Source organism: Vicugna pacos, chromosome 2 (assembly GCF_048564905.1).
Source record: "Vicugna pacos chromosome 2, VicPac4, whole genome shotgun sequence".
Taxonomy (NCBI): domain Eukaryota; kingdom Metazoa; phylum Chordata; class Mammalia; order Artiodactyla; family Camelidae; genus Vicugna; species Vicugna pacos.
In genome coordinates this window covers 86,248,289-86,265,747 of record NC_132988.1, presented here as the reverse complement: position 1 = coordinate 86,265,747, position 17,459 = coordinate 86,248,289, and the positions used below count along the sequence as shown (strand labels likewise).

At 41.9% G+C, this 17,459-nt stretch overlaps 1 protein-coding gene across 9 annotated transcripts in view; it reads left to right on the top strand.

Moving 5' to 3' along the window:
• The window catches only part of DCUN1D4 (defective in cullin neddylation 1 domain containing 4), a 77,177-nt gene that overhangs the window by 31,010 nt on the left and 28,708 nt on the right, over positions 1–17,459 (top strand). For 8 of the 9 annotated variants that reach the window (XM_072944207.1, XM_072944198.1, XM_072944218.1 and 5 more), the window contains 3 exons: positions 147–186; positions 7,799–7,913; positions 10,662–10,753. In XM_072944207.1, the coding sequence (XP_072800308.1) occupies positions 147–186; positions 7,799–7,913; positions 10,662–10,753 (247 nt within the window). The remainder of the gene's footprint in view (positions 1–146; positions 187–7,798; positions 7,914–10,661; positions 10,754–17,459) is intronic. The other variant, XM_072944209.1, reaches the window with a different exon arrangement.

Sequence of the window (17,459 nt, the reverse complement as noted above, 5' to 3'; positions counted from 1 at the left end):
CTATTTAAAGTAGTTGTTTTAAGTGTATTTGATAAAAATTTAAATTATGGATATTACGATATTGGCTGTTTATGAAAATACTGAATTTTTAAATTTGCTGCATGATATGTGTGATTTCTTGGTAATAATGAACATATTTCTTGCAGAATCTAACAGAAGACGTTGGCCAAGACGATCACCAAACAGGTATCTGTAAATGCTAACACTACTTAATTTTAAATAAACTTCCTAATATAAAGTTATGAAGGAGAAACGCCAGCTGAGAATGCTCTGTGTTATTACAGCACATTCCATTAACAAGTTGTTACTCGGTTGAGGATGTTTTTCAGGGTGTATGAAGGCAGCCATGTTACAGCTCCTTCCCACCAGGAAAGCAGTTCTGGTTTAGGACAGAGAACTTCAGTGCCTTTAAAGGGAAACCTCTAGGGATTCTCTTCAGTGGTTTTAAGATACCGTTTCTCTACTGAAGTATTTTAGTTAATACCAAAAAGTTGCTACTGTAATGCAGTTGAAAAGTATTCCATAGATGTTTGTTGAATTGAGATGTAAAATGAATTGACAGGTAGGGAGGGGTGTGTGTGTGTGTTGTGTAGGTTGTGAGGATTTCTGAATGGGAAAATTGCAAGTTGATTATTGTAAACAGTTCTTTAGCCCCTTGGTTCTCAGACTCCAGCTGGCATCATGGTTGCCTGGGGAGGGCTTGTTAGAACGGGTTGCTAGGCTCTGCCACCCCCCCCCCCGCCCAGTTCCTGACTCTGGAGGTCTGGGCTGGGGTCCCAAAGCCTGCATTCCTCACCGGCTCCCAGGCCATGCTGATGCAGCTGGTCTGGGGGCCACAATGTGAGAACCCCTTCTCTAAACCGTTGATGGTCATGAAGTTCAGAAACTTGCACTTGATCTGTAGTTATGAAAATTTCTAGGAAGAATTGTTAAAATGTGTTTTAAATTTGTTGAAAAATACCACAGGTATATATGAATACGTGCTTGTTAGAGAGTTGTGAATAGCACAAAAGCAAATGGAATAAAAAGTGCCAGTCCTCCTAAACGGCTCCCAGTCCAGTCTTCCCCTGGTACGCCGTTTAATGTTTGTTCCTTCAGACATTTTTGTACCTGCATGTATTTTTATAGTAGTGGGTTTTTTAAATTTAGCATCAATGAGCTCATACTGTACATTCGATGTAACACTGTTCTTTCATTTAATTTTTTATTTAATGGTATGTCTTGGAGGTTGTTGGGATCTAGACCTGTCCCTCCCCTCCAGATGGGTTCAGGCACAAGATGGAGATTAAAGTAACAGTTTTGTTGGAAAACAGCCTGGATGAGCAGCAAAAAATGCAGAGGCTTTTCAGTATTTCACCTGAATTAAATAGCCTTAGATGCTGCCACAAGTAGTTAAGCACCACCCTCTTGCTGGCCCGCCTCAAACTCCCCACTAATGACAGAGGAAGGGTGTCAGCTTCTGCTGGCCAGCTGATCCGAAAGGGAGTTCAGCCGGGGCTGGGCCCTTCTGCTCAGTTCCTCCTTGCCGGACTGCGAGCTACATCGGACTCTCCACTCCTTCCAGGGAAGGGGGTGAGCGGAGGGGGCAGAGACCATGACGAGTGTGTTCTAGAAGGCCAGGCTGCAGAGGGTCCCTTCACCTGATCTTTCTGTTTCAGTAAATATAGGTCAGCTCAAAGGTAGTCAAAAACAGCTTCCTTAATAACTTTGAAAGTGATTTGTTCACATGGTTTTAAAAGAAGTGTGAGAGGTGTAAACAGACAGTGGAGGCTTCTGTCCCGTTGTATGAGCCCTAGCTCCCGTCCCCGCTGGCGCTCCACCCTTGACTCTCCAGACACAACTCCTAGGCTCTTGTATTTGCTTCCTGAATGATGATGACACTGATATATTTTCCCCAAGTACAAGTGTACATTTGTGTTGTCCTCTTGTTTCTGTCAGTATATCTTGGAGATCTTTTCATAGCAGCACATTTATAAAGCTTTATTTTTTAATGACTGCTTGATTTTCTATTCCATATTTAAGTGTGTGTAACTTTTAGCTACTACCAATAATGCTGAACATAATTTTCAGTGCCAGTTTTAATAGTCCAGAAAAACGCAGTTCTCTCATATTCTGAAACAGTATATTGGTAGGCACTGGAGATTTTTTTAAACTTCAGAGTTAGTGTAGTTTTGACTTTTTTTAAAACCAAATTTTGTATTTGTAAAGGCTTTGGGTTGTCTTTCCCTTGGCTAAGGTAATAAAACATCAGGGTTCTGAGTCTCATACGTTACGTAGTGAACGTTGAGCTTTGGATTTAAATGAGTGTTGTTATGATAGTAATTTCATATCTAAATATTTAACCTGAATGTGGCAGTTTAATAGTTGTAAGCTATCATTAAGGAAGATGAAAGTGGAGAGTGTGTTTGGCCTCGTGCCTCCTTTTCCGCCCTTGGGGACGGTGGACATGTCTGGTGTTTGGTGCACGACATGCTGGCGCCGCGCCTGGTACCTCGGACGTGCCAGTCAATGTCAGTTAGCATTAGTAATTTCGTAGAGTAGTCCAGTTCATTAATGTTCCTCCATCTGGTTACAGCATCACTTGTGATCCCCGTACCTGACAGAGTATACTTTAAAAGTTAAACAACATAGATCTCTAATGTTTGGAAATGTGAGAAAGTTCATCACTGTAGTGCCTCTTCAAATCTCTTGGCTCAACAGTAGTCTGAGAGTTTCTATAACAACTGTATATGGAAGAGCCAAACCAAGTGCAAAAGAGGCCAGTGTCTTCCTGCTCTGTCTCCTCTAACACTTTTCTTTGGTGCTTTCCGTCTTCCTCCCACCAAAAAAAAAAAGGAGGGGGAAAAAGGAGAGAGAGCGTGTAGGTTAATATTGGAGAAGTAGCCCAAAATACTGGGAGTGAACTTAAAAAGCTAAAGAGGACCAAAAAAACATGATGAAGGAGGATGATAGTTGTTGAAAGTCAGTGTTATTTAGAGAGAAAGGAAAGGAAGTATTTTGGTCTCAAACAGTAGGATAAAAATTGCATATTTAGACACTAATAGTTTTACTCAAGCAAGCAAGTAGTTCAGTGATCTGTTCAGGAAATTGAAATAAAATATTAGGTACTGATAAGATGTCTTAAAATGCAACCTATTTATCAACTTAAATTATTATGTCTTTGTGACATTGTTCAGTGAAAAAGAAGGTGAAATAGCTGTATGAAAAGTATTGAAGTGGCAAAGTGTACCATATAAAATGTTATTAAGTGAATTAAGGCTATATGATACAACAGACTCATTAAAATGAAAATTAGTGAGATTTTTGTATTGGAATATGCATTTATACTAAGTTCAGGAAAGTCAGAAAAATTTTCTAATTGTATAGATCTCTTATTTGGGGATGATTAGAAACTTGGCACACAATTTAATATGTCTTAAAGGAAATGAATCCTGCACAGGACTTTTTTTTTCACTTGAGGCTCACAAGCAAAAAGATTTTTTAAAAAAGAAAGTAGTGGCACACCTACTTAGATATACTGTTTATTAAGAATAACATGCTTAGTTAAATTATCAAAACAGCTGCATAGGTATTAAAAGGCCTTCAGTCTGATCCAGGTGAACTCAAATTGCTCTTTAAAATTGATTTTTCTGGGACCAAATATTAGAATAGATATGATAAAAATGTTGGCAGTATTTCTAGTTGTTTAATGTGGGGAGAATAGTTATATTCATTGACTACCTGGTTTACTTGAAAATACTGTCAGTTACTAAAATACTTTATTTGTTCTCTTTGAACATTGAACCAAAAAGAAATGAACCTGAACGCAAGTCCTAACCTTTGGGTAAAAAATATAAACAATCTGTGTTGTCTTCCTGAGGATCATACAGACACCTCTGCATCAAGAAAGAGCTTCTAATGATGGGGGAGTTGGGAAGGTTGATTTCAGAGTCCCTGTCCAGCTAATGTAGGGATGTTGCAGACTGAGCACCGAAGACCTGGCACAGTAACACGGAGGAGCCTGGGTCTTAGTCGGGTTTACTAGCTGGGGTGATTTGTCTCTTCCTCTTCCCACTTCTCTGTTATATAGGAAAAGCCTTTCCCTCTTTCATAAGATGTTTCTGATGCAATGTAGATGGATCCCTGAAGTCTTTTCACCACTGTTTTTCTTGGGTGATTGGCAAAGATTGAAAACTTGCAGCCGTATTATTTTAAATTAATTTCGGGTTTCTTAAAGTTCATTAGGAAATCGCTTATATTTGTTAAGTATTTATTTGAATAGGAGCTTTAGGTGCTCAACTTGATCGGCTAGTTTTCTTATTTGTAGAATTGGGTTGGTAATAACACCTCTTAGGTTTGTGAAGATGACTTTGAAAGTGCTTTGTAGTTATTATTTTAAAATGTCAACCTTAATATTTTGTCTCTATCTGTAATGTCAGCTTGTTTGTGCCTAAGTAGATATTTTTAGTGAGTTAGAATAGCTTATTCTTTGAAGCAGGTAGACATTCCATAACAGTCTTGTTTATATTACTTGCTTACTTAATTTTTTTTTAGTTTAAAAATAAAGGGTAGATAAAGTAATGCAAGTTTTGAGTCAGTAAAGTCTAAATTTAATGATATAAATAAGTACAGATTTGTAAAACATTCATTTAGCTTTAAGTGTTTATATTATAAAGACATCACAGAGTTATTTTAAGAAGCAAACATTCTTGAATATTTGTATATAAAAGAAAATCCTACCTGCCAGGAAACTTAAAGTCGAGTGCTTGCCTTAACTGACGAATGGGGGGAAAAATCTGAAATGGTGATGTGTTATCTATTCATAGGGGTTTCAAATCAATGGAAGTGTACTGATTTGAGCAGAATTTGATTGACACAAATTTTGAATAAATGTTTTAGGAACACATTTATTCAAAAACTATTCTTGGAAGGTTGACCGTAGGACTGTTAGTGATGCGTGTGTCTTATTATGACCGTGGTAAGATGCTGCATTAGCTGCTCCGTCTGCACAGGTGAGCCAGGCGGGGCCTACAAACAGGTGTACTTTCGTGCATGAACTTAAAGACCCGAGTTGTTGCTCTTGCTCAGGTAGGCTCCCTAGAGCCACGCTGGGGGTGGGGGAGCAGGTTTCGGGCCACCAGGCCTTGAGTTGTGTGCCCTCTGTGTGTTTTTGTTGACTTGGTTCATGTTGTCAAATTATTTGAAGTAAACTTGTTTTCCTCAACGTTAAAAAATTGCTTTTGAGGTAGCCTGAAACTTTTCACTGTCATGCTGGGCCCTAGGGTTCTCCCTGTGGAGCTGTGCTCTGTCGTCCTTTGGACCTTCACTGGGGTATGACTTAGACTCATCCTTCCTGGGAGAGGGGTGAGAGGTCAGTGAGCCAGTGGTACCTGAGCTGTAATGGTCACTGGGATGAGAAGACACTGTTTCATTGTGAAAGATGCCCCTAGCAGTCACTTGCTTATTATGGCAGGTTAGAGTGGAGGGATCTGAACAAATGCCATGGGAATAAATGAAAATAAAATGCCAAATGTGGGATAATTTGGGGCTAAAATACGAGTAAGTTTTACACAGACATCAGGAAAAGTGATTCGGGAAACTTTAACAGAAAGCGTTCATCAGTAAGGAAAAAAAAACTGAAAAAGTTAACTTAGGATGTTTGCATGTTTGCCGGAGACATACTCTCTCTTGTGGGGTAGGAGTCAGTGAGAGCCAGGCGTAGTACCGGTGTTTCTGTGGAGAGACAAATAGTAGAGGAGCTGGTGGATTGATCTTTACTGGTGAATGTTGGTGAAGGCATTGTTTTAAATACTGTCCGCCTTCCCACGGGCTGAGGGGAAAAGTGCATTTCCTCTGCGTTCTGCAAACACTGGCGGACGGAGGGGTTACTGCCTCTGGTAAGGCAAGACGTACTTTCTCATTCCGCAGGCCCCACCCCAAGGCATTAGGGACAGGAAGGAATCTTGTCTTGTCTGTGGGTGGCTGTCCAGACCTTTCTGTGTGCCTCAGTGTACGCGGGGCTGTCGCCCACGGGGGAGAGGGGCGGGGTGCACAGGAGTGGCAGCCCTGTCCTGTGTGGCTGACCACCCGCCCCCGCCCCCCCCCCCCCGCCCCCGGTGCTCTCTCCTCCTTGACTTCCCTTGGTTACACTGGCTCAGGTTTTCTCCCCACCTCGGGCTTCCCCTTCCTTCCCAGCCCCAATGTCGACACTCCCCGGGGCTCTGGCCTCGGGTCCCTGCTTCTCAGTCTCTGCTGTCAGGGCCACGTGGAGATGGCCAGGAGTTTGGGCCTTGCTGCCAGGCAGCTCAGGTTCCTTCCTTAACTTCACCTCCTGCTTTCCAGCTGCTCGTCCATCCCTCTGCTTGAGTTTGCTCATGTGTAAAATAGGGGACGCAGACAACACCTCCACCATAGGGTGGGTGTGAGGATCCAGTGAGCACTGAGGTTCAGCCCGAGCTCACACCCGCAGCGTGGCATCAGAGTCCAGCACCTACCTACGTGCACCTGAACACTCATCAAGTGGATGTCTCTTCTTCACAAAACTCCTGAGAGGTAGATATCCCAGATGACATAGAGGTAGATTCTTCAAATGATGAACTGGAGACCCAGAATAAGTCAGTGCCTGACGGAGGCCTGTAGTAAGGTGAATAGCTGGAACTTGCTCACTGGGTGCAGATCACGCACCCCAGCACCCAGTGCTCTCTCATCCTGTGGCTCAGTGAGGGCCTAGCGTCTTGCACCAGGGGCCAGTGGAAGTAGGAGAGACGTGCGGTCCAGAATTCACCACTTAACACTTCTGAGACCTTGGAGAGCCTCAGTCTTAGTTTTCCCGTCTGTCAGTAGAGATAATTATCTCTGCCTGCCTGTCATTCAGGGTGGTTGTGGGAAGCAACTGACGTATTATCTCTGATAGCACTTGTGCCAAGATGGGATGTTTTAATTATCTTATAATTGTCTTGTAATTTATAACAATTTAAGACAGTGAGACTGTCTGGGTTTGAACTCCAGTTTTTCCACTTAGCTGACCTTTCTCTGCCTCCGTTTTCTTATCTGCACAGCCAGCAATGATTATTCTTCTTTCATAAGCTTGTTATGAGGTTCAGTGAGTTCATACGTGTTAAGAACAGGGCATGGCTCATGGTAAGGTCTCAGTAAGTGTTCCATGCTATTATTGTCTGTTGTTGTTACATTTTAATACCTTCTACCAGGTGAAAGTTGTGCTTCTGAAAACCCTGACCAGAAGTGGCAGAATTTCCTTCAAGTGGCAGAAACAAAACTAAAAATGATTATGGTCGTTTTGCTCAAGATCGTGTCAGATTTTTGCCCTAAAAATCAAAATCTTGTTTTTTAAAAATCAGATATGCCTTGAAGCTTAAGAATGTTGGGACTGATGTGTTTGTATGTATTTTAGGTCCAAGGTCACCAGTCAAGCTGGCCTTGCTTAATGAGTTATGGAAACGCGATAGCAGCACAATTCCTTTTGAAGGAGCATTGACATGTAAAAGAAGCTGGAAGTGTAGAAGATTTATATTAGCATTTTTGGAGAGTAAACTGAAGTTATGATAACTGTCATTTCTGGTGTGGGTTTTTTTTGGGGGGGGGTAATAGATTATTTGTGTCATTGCTAGGTTTATTTCTTGACCGTAACATTTTCTCTAAGAGGAACTAAAAGCCACTTTTTCACCTTACAGCATTTGTAGATAACATCTAAACTCTTTGCAGTACAAGCCACGGCCGCTTTTCCTTTAGCAGTGATGTCCCGCGGAAGGGTTTCGACGTGGCACTCCTGACTTTTGTGCTCTTCGACCCTGTTTTGTAGGAAGTCTGCGGTCTTGCAGTTCTTCGGACTGCTTTAGTAAAGTGATGCCGCCGAGGAAAAAGAGAAGACCTGCCTCTGGAGATGACTTATCTGCCAAGAAAAGCAGACACGATAGGTACGTGGCAGAGACCCTGCATCTGGAATGGTGGCGTGCATGCCTGAGAGGCACCCTTCTGGCCAGGCCCAAGTGCCAGCTAGAATATTGCTGTGGTCCTGGCCAGGCAGACTTTAAAAGTGTAATTCTTTCGTGGTACTTATTTAATGTGTGGGTTTATGAAACAAAAACAAATTAGGTCATCTGAGTTCTGATAAATTCAAGTTTTATCGTAGTCCATTGATCCACTAAAACTGGTGTAGAGTTTCTTTCCTTTTAAGGGCCTGCGGTCTGTGCCTGCTGAGGACCTCAGGATTGCATGTATCTGTTCTTGACGAGGGTCGCACGGGAGTCCCATAGCTGGCAAGGACCGGGTCCGAGTGGCTGGGGAGAGCTGCCTGTACCGAATGCTCTAAGCCTGCCTGGATTATTAGTCGAGCTGAGGTTTATTCTCAGAAGAGCGAGAATTTGCTTGAAACCATGAAAAACAAAACTGTTGAGATCACTTCTTTCAGACAAGTGAACTGTTAGTTTTGGTAACTCCCCGGGCCTGTTAAACTTTATTTTAGGCATCTTTACTGATTCCCCCTGATTTTAATAGCCATTTTTTGGTTCTCTCTTTTCTTTTCTTTCTTTTCCTTCAAACAATGACCAGACAGCATCGTTTTCATCTTTCCAGCCTTTTCCCATCTTCCTCCTCTCGGCTCAGTAGGTCACTTCACTTCACTAGGAGGCCTGAATTACCACACTGATAAATCGAGGGGGTTGGATGAGATTTTTCTGCTTCTTTCCTGTTGTGATACTTCATATGCTACAGCTCTCGCAGGGATAGAGAGGGGGACTCTGAAATGTGAAAGTCATGTCACTGTTCATATTTCCAATGAGCGGGAAATAGTACCTGAAAGAAGATAGCAGTGATTAAAAGATAATCACCAACAATGTTTAGACTAGTGATTCAGCTTTGATGTGTAGATGTGATTATCAGGAAATTGTTAAATTCTAACAGTCACATAGCATGATTGTATAGAGCACTTACTGTTTTTTCACCACAGCCTAGCATCATTTAGCATGATAAAAGCCAGTCTGAAACCCGGTAGCTGAACTGCAGAAGGGCGTGAGGTACTACTACTGAGAGCATTTTAGTGGTCATCCAAGGGATGGGGAGCTTAGCATTATCTGAGTTTTATTCTCGGTCTTTTTAAAAAACAACTGTTTACATACCACAGCGTGCACAATCTTAAGTGTACAATTCAGTGATTTTTTACTAAGTTGTTAGAGTTGTGCAGCCATCACTGCAATTCAGCCCAGTGTGAGCCCTGATGCCCATATACATTTACTCCCTGTTCTTACTCCCAGCCCCAGGCAACCACGAATTTACTTTCTGTGGATTTCTCTTTTCTGGGCATTTCACATAAATGGTCTTTTTGTGCCTCTCTTATTTCACTTAGCATCCTTTTATTGAGGTTCATCCATATATGTAAAAGTATGTGTTAGTATTTTGTGTCTTTTATTTGCTGAATATTATTTCCTTATCCTTTTTTATGTAGAGAATTTTTAAGTAATTCAAACATTACAGTGTCATATATAGGTCTCCAGGTTATTGACCGGTAGTAGACTTTGAGCTGAGATTGGAATGTCCAAGCCCAGGATTTGAACATATCTGTATGAGCCCTGGCCAGTATCCACCTTTGTTTCCAGGTGGTATGGCTACTTTTTTATAAAAGAAATACAAAGCTGATGGTTTGCAGTTTCAGTATCTTAATACCCTATGACCATTTTTTTAAAGCTCCGAATCTCTAATCAGCAATATATACAGATACTCTGGTGAATGTCTAGGTCATGAATAAGTGCTCATTTAAGAAGAATTCTGTATTATTTTCTATGCTATGTAAATAAAAACCACATTTATAAATGTTTATGTATATAACTATTTAGACCATTTGTATATAAATAAGGGATAAAAAAGTATATACTCATAATTTACTCTATCAAAACCATGGTTTTAAAGATACTGCCTCTCCCCTCCTCAAGTAGGGAGTATCTTGGTTCTCAGCCCCATGTCATCATGAAGTAAGGAGTCCCTGCGGAGGGTCCTTGCGTCGCAGGAGGAGGCCGCTGTGCTTGCTGCTTCATTTCTCCATGCTATGCAGCATTTCCACAGTCCTAGGGCGTAATGAGAAGAGGGCAGAAGCCAGGGTTTCTCTGTATTTCTTTTCCCTGAGGTTTTGTTCCTGGAGCCTTGGACATAATTTGATGTTTTTTTTAATTTGCTATAACGTTCCCTGGAGATGTCTGATATTGCCAGGTTCATCCTTAAACTGTGCTCTGTGCCCAGGCTGACCCGTATGACACAGGAGTCTGGAGAACTTAATGCAGAGGCACGAGTGAGATCTAGGGTCATCAGTGGAAGAAAGCACCATAGACATTTCTTGCTGTATCTCACAATCGTTCTCTAGCTAGTTCTGGCTAGAGAGGTAGAAGGGAGTATATCAGATACTTGTTCTGTTCAGTTCTTACTAATTATTTGTTTGTCAAAGAAAAACCTGTATTAAGTGCTTACCATTTAATTCTATATTGGGTATGACTATGTTTAAAGCTACAGTTATAAAAGCTGAAGCTTCCAAATGAAAGAAGTGAAATATTGTAAATATACATGAAATACCGATTGAATAGATGTCTGTTTAGGTAAAAGAATAAAAACTATTTGCTATTTAAAAAAACTCAGTATCTTTACTTTAAATAACTTAAAACTCCTTTCTCAATTTCTAGCATGTATAGAAAATACGATTCAACTAGAATAAAGACCGAAGAAGAAGCCTTTTCAAGTAAGAGGTGCTTAGAATGGTTCTATGAATATGCAGGTAGGTAATCATTTACATCATCTAAGATTGAGCTTCATAAAAAGAAGGAGATTAAAGAATAAAAACTGAGTACTTTTCGAATTCAGGGTGTGTGTGTGTGTTTCTGCCTGTGCCTGTTTTTGGGAGAGAACACAGTTGAAACAAATCACCAAATATCCTATTTATAGCCAGTAGCTAAGCCAAAGAATTCAGAACACTAGAAGGGAACTGAAAAGACGAAATGTACTTGGGAGAAATACTTTGGATTGCTAGGAAACCTATTGAGCATGCTGGTAAAAGGTGATTATTTGGTTTACGCATCAAAGTTAAAATGAGCTTTGCTGCTTTGAACCTTTGTGCAGCACAGTGGAATTTCTTATATTAAGTGTTTCTGTTTTGAAAGATCATTTGGCAGACAGTGTTTGTTTTGTCATTTAAAATGCCTTAAATCCGATCCCATTTTTGCAACTTACTATAATTGGTTGGATAATGTAATACTGAAATAAAGGATTTGTTTTTGTGGCTGCGTATGGTGTAAAAAAGGGGAAAAGAAAAATTTTCAGACAAGTTTGAGCTGAGGGCTTTTTTACCTTTCCTCCTCCCCACGGTGTTTCTGGCCCTGTCATAACCTGTCATCTTGAATATTCCGTCTCTTCTCCCAGCCAGGATCTATTTGCTTCCTATTGTCTTGTTTAAAAAACAATAAACTGAACAGATCATGCCTGTCATTCTCTAACAGTCCACTGCACCCTTGCCCCCCACTTAAAAAAATTCCTGCTACCTGTAGGATGAAAGACAGCTAACATGATGCTGTCCCTTTGCCTCGAGTGTTTGTCTCCACTTATCCATCTGACAAATTGCTATGCATCTTTTACCTTAATTAGCTTAATAGCCTTCCTTTTACTTATACAGGAAAGATACTATTCATACCTGGTTTTGCTGGGTATCAAAACAAGGATTACTCCTAGGGCCAGTGTTTTCCTCTATCCCTACCCTACCCTTTTTTTGATAAAAGTCTTGCCCCTTTGGTCACAGAGCTGTTCCAGGGGCTGGTGGATAAACCAGGTAGGGACAATCAGATACAATTGTCTGTGGTTTTCAGGCTGAAGCTGGGAGAGGAACATTTTTCTCCTCTGGTGGTAGGCTTGAAAGGATGTGATCCTGAGTCCTGTAGTTCTTTGGATTTTTGTGAGCCATCCCAGTGTCTTTCTAGTGAATTCTCTTTCATTACTTGAACTAGTTTGAGCTGGATTTTGTTGGCAGGTCATGACAACATAGTACAAACGCTTATATAGTATTAGAATTTATTGTTTTCATGCTTAGGTCCTGAGAACATGAATGTCTTGAAGGCATTGGTACTCCCAGTGAACGTGGTCGGCATGTTGCCAGGTTCTCAGTGCTTGGGGGCTTAATGAGTGGAGAGTTTCCTTGTATTCGTGTCACTTTGATTATGAAGATCTCTTGCTTTCTTATATTGGTCCACATTTATTGTTATGTAATGTATTATAAAAAGGAAAGTTTAAACAGAGAAAAAGTGTATGTAATCCCACTACCATAGCACAGCTATTTTGACTTTTTTGTGTGTCTTCCTTTATAAGCAAATATAAAATTTTCCATAGTAAAAGCCACACTTCTGTTTCCTTTGAAAAGGAAGCAGGCTACAGTTTTCCTTCTTGTTTGCTTTTCTCTAGCTCAGAAAGGTGACATTTAGGACAAAGATTAAGCCACATTCTTTAGGCTCCTTGAGGTCCCTGTGAGGTGGTTCCTTGTGGTTTCATCACTGCAAGAAGTTTCTGTGGGTGTGACTATCCATGTTTTTATTAACCACCCACCCTTCTTTTGCTTCTTTTCTTTATATCTTATTGGTAGGGAAAATGGCTTGAAATTGGGAATTAAAAGCCCCAACTAGCACCTGCTTTCATTTTTAATATCCCAACCACATGAATAAACACTGTAGATCAGTATTATTCAAGAAAAACGAATGGTGAGATGTCCCAGGAAGGCAGACAGGTTGTGCTCTGGGCGAGCGTGTGGTAGCAGGCGATGAGGCCACGGCCCCCGATGCTCGGGCGAGGGGCCTGTCCCACTGTGCTGTTCGCATGCTCCCTTGGAGAGAGCCACCTGGCTTTGGCTGCCTCCCTGCAGTGCACCCGGAGTGGAGTGGAGGGTGGGAGGGGCCTCGGTGGTGTCGTTGTTCTACATGGGCGGACCTTCGTTCTTCCCAGAGTTCTCAGTTCCACCCCTCACCTCAGCCTCTGCCCTCTGTGCTCTGCGGCTCCTGCAGCCTGAGCCCAGCTCCTCCCAGCTCCTGCCTGGCCAGTTAGCCCCACGCGTTCTATGACGCAGCCTCTCACCTTTTTAAATCCCTCTCAACTTAATTTCTAATTATCAGAAATTTAATACATGTAACCTGCTCCACTGGGGCTCTGGTCCTGCTCTCTGTGGTTGTAGGTTTACTCTCTTTCGTACTTTGGTTCTCTGTGACTTTAGAAAGGATTGGCAGAGGGAGTGTGTTGTTTAGACCTTCATCTGAAAGTGGAACCCAGTTTCTTTCCATTGCATAAAAAGTTTTACGTAAATGATCTATCTAACAAATTCTTTCCAAAATATATCTAGGAATAAGAGGTTAGGCCAAATATACAAGTGCCAACATTGATTTCAGAGCCACACTAAAGTTCACACGTGTTGGTTGTAAAAGTTCTGCGAGTCCTGACTGTGGGCTCTTCCTCTCTCCTTTGGATTAGGTTCTACAGAAGAAGTGTTCACTGAAATGAGATTAGGGACCAGGAGCAGGTGCTCAGTGGCAAAGTGGTCTGTCAGTGAAGGAGACGGCATGGCCTGTTTGCTTCAGTGGTGCACCATGGTGTAATTACGGAAACTACCATGAGGGTCTTGGGCCATCACAAAAAGCTTAAATATATTTAGTGCGGGGCCCCTGCTTGAAATGTCAGTGGGAGTGGGAGGACCACTTTTTTTGAGATTATTTTTGGTGCATCCACTTTCCAAATATACCTCCAGTATCTTGTCACCAGGGCATTCTATAGCTTATTATTTCAGATATAACTTTTTTAAACCATCTCCCTCAAACCTCACTTTTAATCCACTTTGTGTTAGCCAGTGGCATATTTATTAGATTAAGATTGCTCAATTCTGCAGGTGAATTGATAAATCTAGTGTAAACACATCCATACTCTCAGTGAACAGTGTGATTACGACTAGATCTAAATGTGTGCTCAGGAAAGATAATGAGAACAAAGGGAACGCTGTGGGTAGATGGCAGGATTACGGGCAGCCTTTAAGTGATGTTGACCGATGAGCTGTATTAACATATTTAGGGTAAAATATTAAAGTAGTATGAGTCATGCCATTGCAGATCACTCTGTTAAAGCCTTATTCTTTTAAAACACACAGATGCAAGTGTATATAAGCAGTATGACAATGGCAATGCATAAAAGGTGGGAAGAAGAACAAAAGGGGTAACTTGGCATCACCACTGCCCAGCACACCTCAGCAGACCTTTGTGGGCTCGCTGCGTGCCAGACTCTGGGGTGTGGATGACGGAAGCACTGTGCTTGGAGCTCATTTTCTAGTGTGGCAGGCAGACAGACAGACAGACCAACCAATGGAGGAACGTCGTCCTTGCAATGAGCATTCACCCGGAGAGGAGGCCGGGTTGCTCAGAGACCCTCAGGCCTTGAGCACAGCCAGCACGTAGGGCAGGTGGCTTGCTAGACTCAAGAATAGTTTGCAGTGAAGATGAAGAATAGAAACCAAAGACAAGATTATGAAGTACCTTTTTTTTCCTCCGCTCTATGCAGCCACGTCCCAAGAAGTCCCATCAGTATATACCAAAGAGGCACCTGTTCCTAAAAACAGAACTTCCTAGCAAAATAGGAATAGATGAATACTCTCATCTGAGGATAATGATTCTTTAATCTCACTGAGTACTTTATAGGAGTGGATTGAGGAGAACTATGAAACGTGGATACACATGGGTCAGCTACAGTGAGTGATGCAAAGTGTGTCAGCCAGGTGTTCTCGCAAGAGGGTTATCAGGCATGTAGTGGACAGAGCAGGGTGAAGATTTGGTAGGTACAGCACGAACCCATGTGTGCAGATAGACAAATCCAGAACTGCATTTCATTGTGTTTTTGCACATGCATAAATACATAGCAGAAAGGTCTGGGGGGCTACATGCCTAAACGGTGAGGAAGGGGAGAAGGCAGTCTCTCTGTTTACTCCACTTTACTTGGACTTCTTTGTTTGAACATTTCACCGTGTGAATGTATGCATGTATGGTTTGTGTAATTTACACGAGTGTTCACTTGTGGGCATGCACACTCTCAGCCTCAAATGGTGAAGTGCTGACTAATCCCATTTGAGTCAAGAATGAGATAAGGATGCCACTCTCACTTTCTTATTTGCCATTGTTTTGGAAGTTATTAACTAGTGCTGCTAGATGAGAGAAAAAGAAGGGGCATAAATATAGGAAAGGAGGTGGTAAAAATGATCATTGTTGAAGATAAGATGATTGAATTATTGTACCTGGAAGGTCAAAGAAAATTGCGTGAAAAATGTAGAAACTAGTATCTATTTCATGCATGTAGAATTCTGTAAAATGCCTTATTTGGGGAAGGGTTCTTCAGGAAACTCTTTCATAAATAGTTGTCTCTGGGGAGTAGGGAGAGGTTAGAGGGGAAACCTTTGCTTTTTTAAACATTTTGATTTTTAATTTTACTTTTAAGTGAAATTTTGTGTGATGTTCATGGATTAATGTTGCCCCAAAAAGCCAAATTAAAAATTAAATATGCTTTTTTATTTGATTTTCCCGTAATAATCAAGGAAAGGAAATTAAGAATATCTAGAAAAACATGTCAAATAAAAGGAGGAAAAAGAAAGTACTGGAAAAAAGTAACAGATTTGGATATGTCAAACAAAATTTTTTATAACAAAGTAGCCCATTTGTGATTAAAAGAAAATAGCACATGCAGAAAAAGTATTTGCTCTGGCCAGATTAAGAGGAAGAGCTGAGTTTTGACTTTAGGGGAGCTAAAATTGGAAGCAGAGACATGACACAAGTCTTAACAACCTGCACCCAAGGTGATTTTAATATTCATCCTTCCTTGAGAACAACCGTTTATACTTCTATTGTGATTGAGTTATTACTTTGTATAGAAATTACTCTTAAGCTTTCCTGGAAGTCAGGGATCATGTATCATTCCTCTTTCGCCACTTTGACAGGACATAGTTCCAGGGTGTGCCCAGCACATATTATCTGAATGAAACTAAGACGTTTTAAGATGGTGGGTCCTGCTGGACTTGGCGACTGACTAGATCTAGATGCTGTGGAGGACTGTAGAGTGATTCTGGTATTCATTCATTCATTCATTCATTCAGTGAACTTTATTGAGCAACTACTTTGTTCCAGGCGGTATGCTTACACTATAAGCTATAGAACAAATAGCCCTTAATCTTGAAGAACTTAGAAGGAAAGACAGGTGAGCTGGGACTTAAAGCAAATGCAAGAAAAGCACTCCTAGCGTTCCAGGGGGTCAGGAGAACTGCCTGGCCCAGCCTCTGCTGGAGGTGGTGGGAAATAGCAAGGACTGCCTGTCTGGTTCCAGTCTTAAAGATGGAAGGAGCTTGCATAGGAAGGTGGGGGTCACGTGGCTGAGGCCACAGAGAGTAGTCTGGTGTTGGGTGTGTGTCAGGATGTGTGTGCAAGCAAACCATGGGTAGTTTCTGGATCTTCATTTTTCATTAAGCAATATTTATTTGATGGATTTGTTTCCCAGAAACTAGTTTAAAGGTGGAAAGCCCTCAGGCTGATGAGGAAGGGAGGCAGTACATCATCGAGAACCTTATTTGATACGCCGGAGACTTTGGACTTCATCCATAGGTGGTAGGGAGCATCGAAGGATTTTAAGCCAGGATGGGGTTTGTGTTTGAGATTGCCCTTCTAGGTGACTGTGTGCAGGATGGATCAGAGGGGGATGGAGCTCTGGAATTAGGGTCATCCTGAGGAGACTGCTGGGGTCATCTGAGGGAGAGAATGATGTCTGGACAGGTCAGGGCCCAACAGGTGCAGTTAAGAAATATTTGGGAAGTAAAATTGGTGGCACACTGGATAATTGATTGACTCTGCAGAATGTAGGAGAAAGGAGGACTCCAGGATGACGCCCGGGTTTCTATTTCTGGCGGTGCCCCCAGCTGAGACAAGACAGGAGGATAATCTCACAGGTTTCGCGAGGAGAGATGATCAGCTCAGTGCGGTGGTGGTTGCAAATGTGAAATGCAGGAGAAGCAGATTTGGGGCAGAAGGTGCGTTTAGTTGTGGCAGTTAAACAGGAGGTGGGAAGCCAGACGGCGATGTAGTAGACAGTCCAGAAGTAAGTGGGGGAGAGATCTGAAACCTCGGGTGCAGGGGGAGTTTCCTACTAGAGTGGGCCAGAAGAGGTTTCCGCACGGAACTCTGCACGTCGGGTTCAATATGTTGAAGAAGCAAAGAGAAGCCAGAAGAGGAGAGAGACAGGGCCCTTCCAGAGTCGTGGGAGGGGACAGTTGTGTGAAGAAAGAACTATTTCACAATTTTCGGATATCACAGAGAAGTCAAATAAAACGAAGATTGACTGTCCACTAGATTTGGCGATTAGAAGCTTACCAGTGACCTAGACAGGAAGAGATTCATAGAGAGATAGGAGCAAACCCAGACCGTAGGGTTGGAGAG